Source organism: Mesitornis unicolor, unplaced genomic scaffold, assembly GCF_000695765.1.
Source record: "Mesitornis unicolor isolate BGI_N332 unplaced genomic scaffold, ASM69576v1 scaffold2401, whole genome shotgun sequence".
Lineage (NCBI taxonomy): Eukaryota > Metazoa > Chordata > Aves > Mesitornithiformes > Mesitornithidae > Mesitornis > Mesitornis unicolor.
Window position 1 is genome coordinate 1 of NW_010162933.1, and position 3,678 is coordinate 3,678.

At 53.4% G+C, this 3,678-nt stretch overlaps 2 protein-coding genes across 2 annotated transcripts; one reads left to right on the forward strand and one right to left on the reverse strand.

Annotated features, from left to right (window-relative positions):
• Positions 1-175: 175 nt before the first annotated feature.
• On the forward strand, positions 176-2,256 carry BOLA3 (bolA family member 3; the record flags this gene model as incomplete). Its single annotated transcript, XM_010193761.1, has 2 exons — positions 176-264; positions 2,185-2,256. Coding segments are annotated over 2 exons (161 nt in total), but the record flags the coding sequence as incomplete, so codon positions are not given.
• A 600-nt stretch (positions 2,257-2,856) lies between these two features.
• Positions 2,857-3,651, reverse strand: LOC104547894 (MOB kinase activator 1A-like; the record flags this gene model as incomplete). The annotated part of the gene is made up of 2 exons (XM_010193763.1): positions 2,857-2,934; positions 3,484-3,651. Coding segments are annotated over 2 exons (246 nt in total), but the record flags the coding sequence as incomplete, so codon positions are not given.
• Positions 3,652-3,678: the final 27 nt, after the last annotated feature.

A 3,678-nucleotide genomic window follows, 5' to 3' on the forward strand; every position in this document is an offset into this window, starting at 1 on the left:
GAAATAATAATAATAATTAAAAAAATAAATCTTTATTCCCTGCCCCCCAACCCCCTCTGCTTCACGAGGGAGGGGCTGAGTCTGTCCCCGGGCTGGACAGACCTCCCAAAATGTTTGGGAAGGGGGGGACCTTCACGTTTGCTGAAGATTTGCCCCCATTTTGGGGTGTTTTTAGGAGGCTGCGGGGCCATGTACGAGATCCACATCGAGTCGGAGGAGTTCAGAGAGAAGCGGACGGTGCAGCAGCACCAGATGGTGAACCAGGTAGGGTGTGTGTGTGTGTGTGTGTGTACCGGGGTCTACAAAGCGGGATGCCCCATAGCAGAGCTCATCCTTCCCAGTAAAAACCAGCACGTTTCAGTTTAAACCAGCAAGGCTGCGCACATTGCAGTGCCTCTTCCCAGCAGTGAAGAGCATTCCCTGTCCTTCCCCCCACCCCAGTAATTAACTGTCATCCTTTTTTCCCAATAATCAAGTGTATCCATCTCTTCCCAATAACAAGGGCAGCTCCCCCCCAGTAATTCAAAGCACAGCCAGCCTTTTTCCCCCCAGTCAACAGCTTAGTCCTTCCTTCTCCTCAACAGTGCAGCCCATCCGTCCCTCCCCTGCCAGAAATAAAGTGTAGCCCTTCTTAACAGCAAGGGTTGCTGTGTGTGTGTGTCCCTGTGTCTGTGTGTCCCTGTGTCTGTGTGTCCCTGTGTCTGTGTGTCCCTGTGTCTGTGTGTCCCTGTGTCTGTGTGTCCCTGTGTCTGTGTGTCCCTGTGTCTGTGTGTCCCTGTGTCTGTGTGTCCCTGTGTCTGTGTGTCCCTGTGTCTGTGTGTCCCTGTGTCTGTGTGTCCCTGTGTCTGTGTGTCCCTGTGTCTGTGTGTGCCTGTGTGTCTGTGTGTGCCTGTGTGTCTGTGTGTGCCTGTGTGTGTGTGTGCCTGTGTGTGTGTGTGCCTGTGTGTCTGTGTGTGCCTGTGTGTGTGTGTGTCTGTCTGTGTCTCTGTGTGTGTGTGTGTGTGTGTCTCTGTGTGTGCGTGTGTGTCTGTGCGTGTGTCTGTGTGCCTGTGTGTGTGTGTGTCTGTCTGTGTCTCTGTGTGTGTGTGTGTGTGTGTCTCTGTGTGTGCGTGTGTGTCTGTGCGTGTGTCTGTGTGTGTGTGTCTCTCTGTGTGTGTCTCTGTGTGTTTGTGTGTGTGTGTGTCTGTGTGTGTGTGTCTGTGTGTCTGTGTCTGTGTGTCTGTCTGTGTGTCTGTCTGTCTGCGTGTGTGTCTGTGTCTGCGTGTGTGTCTGTCTGTGTGTGTGTCTGTGTCTGCGTGTGTGTTTGTGTGTGTGTGTGTCTGTGTGTGTCTTTGTGTGTGTGTCTGTCTGTGTGTCTGTGTGCGTGTCTGTGTGTGTGTGTCTGTCTGTGTGTCTGTGTGCGTGTGTCTGTGTGTGTGTGTCTGTGCGTGTGTGTTTGTGTGTGTGTGTGTGTGCGTGTCTGTGTCTGTGTGTGTCTGTCTGTGTCTGTGTGTGTCTGTCTGTGTGTGTGTGTGTCTGTCTGTCTGTGTGTGTGTGTCTGTGTGTGTGTGTGTCTGTGTGTGTTTGTGGGTGTGTCTGTGTGTGGGTCTGTGTCTGCGTGTGTGTGTGTCTGTGTGTGTGTGTCTGTCTGTGTGTTTGTCTGTGTGTGTTTGTGTGTCTGTCTGTGTCTGTGTGTGTGTGTGTCACACTGATGGTGCAGTTACTTACACACATCGCCAGCCCCCCTGCCACAGCCGTTCCCAACAGCTTTTCCTTCTTCATAGCTCTGCATGCACACACTTGGTGGTGGTGTAGGTGCACACGGGTGTTGAACCACAGCCTGTGCACACCTGTACTGTGTGTGTTTCACAGTGCTCCCTTTCCCCCTGTAAGAAATGGCATTTCCCTTCCTGAGCAATGGGGGGGGAGTTGTGTGCACCCATGGGTGCTGTGCCTGTTTTCACCCTGTGTGCATCACCCAGGGCTGGTGGTGCTGTGCAGCACTGTAGGAAGGTGATGCTGATGCTGTTCCTGTTATACAACTCCTAATAAAAACCTCAGTGCAGCACTTGTGGGCACGTGTGTGACAATAAAGTGTGGTTTTGTGCATTATTAATCACCCAGTGCTGCACTTCACGCTGAAAATCTCTCACAGTGAGCACGTGCAGCACTCGGTGATCCCCTCAGCCCCCACCTCTGTTGCAGGCCCTGAGCGAGGAGATCAAGAGCATGCACGGGCTGCGCATCTTCACCTCCACCCCCAAGGGCCGTCAATAAAGATGCTGAATGGTGCTCCCCAGGCTCTGCTGGTCATTGAGGGGGCTCTGCCCCTCATCTAAAGGCTGGGGGCTGCAAGGCAAGGGGGCAGGAAGAAGAGACACCCCCGCTGCCTCTGACAGGAGAGCAGGAGAAACTTTATTATTGCCGTGCCACACAGGTGGGTGCCCCCCTCAGCCCCCCACAAAAAGGGGGCACCACCAAGGAGCTGCTCCCCCAGGCAGGGCCAGGCACTTCTTGTGTGTGTGTGTCCCCCCCACAACGCCACTGCCAGGGGGAGCGTAAGGCTCAGTGCACCTCACCCGAATAAAGCACTTCCAAAATCAGCCCCCAGTGCTGTGTGTGTGTGTGAGGAGCAGGTGAAAACTTTGCCTCCGGGAGGAGCAAGCAGCCGCGCAGCGCTCGGAAATTCACCCCATGGATGTAGGAAACGAAATCGGCTCCGAGTCTGGGTCTGTCCTCAACCAGGCCACACGGAGCCTAAAAAACCAAGTGAGCCCTGGAAGCGATGCTCGGCCTCCGGCGTCTCGGGGCTTGCGTCGCTGCAGGCGAAGCGGAGAAGTGGCTGGCGAAGGAAGCGGAAAGGAGCGGCCGAACGTTTTATCTGTCCTTGGAGCCCAGCTTCTCGATCAGTTCCTGCAGAGGAGCCAACTCCCGCCTGTCGATCAGGTTGAATTCCTGGCAGGGGGGTGGAAAAACAACACAAAAACTAAAGGGGTGTCTCAAAAATGGCTGGAAAAGGTGGTGTCTGTGTGCTGACGCCTGAGATAAACGGCAGCAGCAGCTGCTTGTAGAGAAATTCAAGTATTTTTAAGACAACAGAACCTTTTCTGCTGTGTCACCAGAAGGACGCTGCTGCTCTGCCCGTGCAGTCACACACAGGCCGTTAAAATACCAGTAAGGAAAAATAAAAGGTGCTGCTGCTATTTCCAACCCGATTCTTGAGCTACAAACCCCCCAGGTTCTCCGCTGTGCCTGGTTTCTTTTGCTGCAGGCCGATAGCTAAAACCTGAGAGGGAAATTCAAGCATTTACAGCCAATTTGGCCACGTTTCCTGCAAACAAAGAGAAACAACCCCAAAAACTCCACCACCACAAATGTGCAGTGCTGCAGCTGCACAGTTTGTGTGATATGAGCCAATCTTCCAGTGCAGATCTTCACAAAAACATCCAACTCCCTTAAAAAGCAAACAGAACAAGAAGCCTGGGCACTGTTTTTGTGACTGACCTGCACAAAGAAGATAAAGTGCTTGAAGGAGGTGTTGAGGTGGGCCTCCTCCTGCAGCCGCATGACGGAGTCGAAGTGCTGGTGGTAGATGTGGGCGTAGACGCGGAAGAGCCGCTTCAGGATCGTCTTGGCCACCGACATGAAGTTTTTGGGGAAAGGGACGCCTGAATCACAGAATGTGAGGAGTTGGAAGGG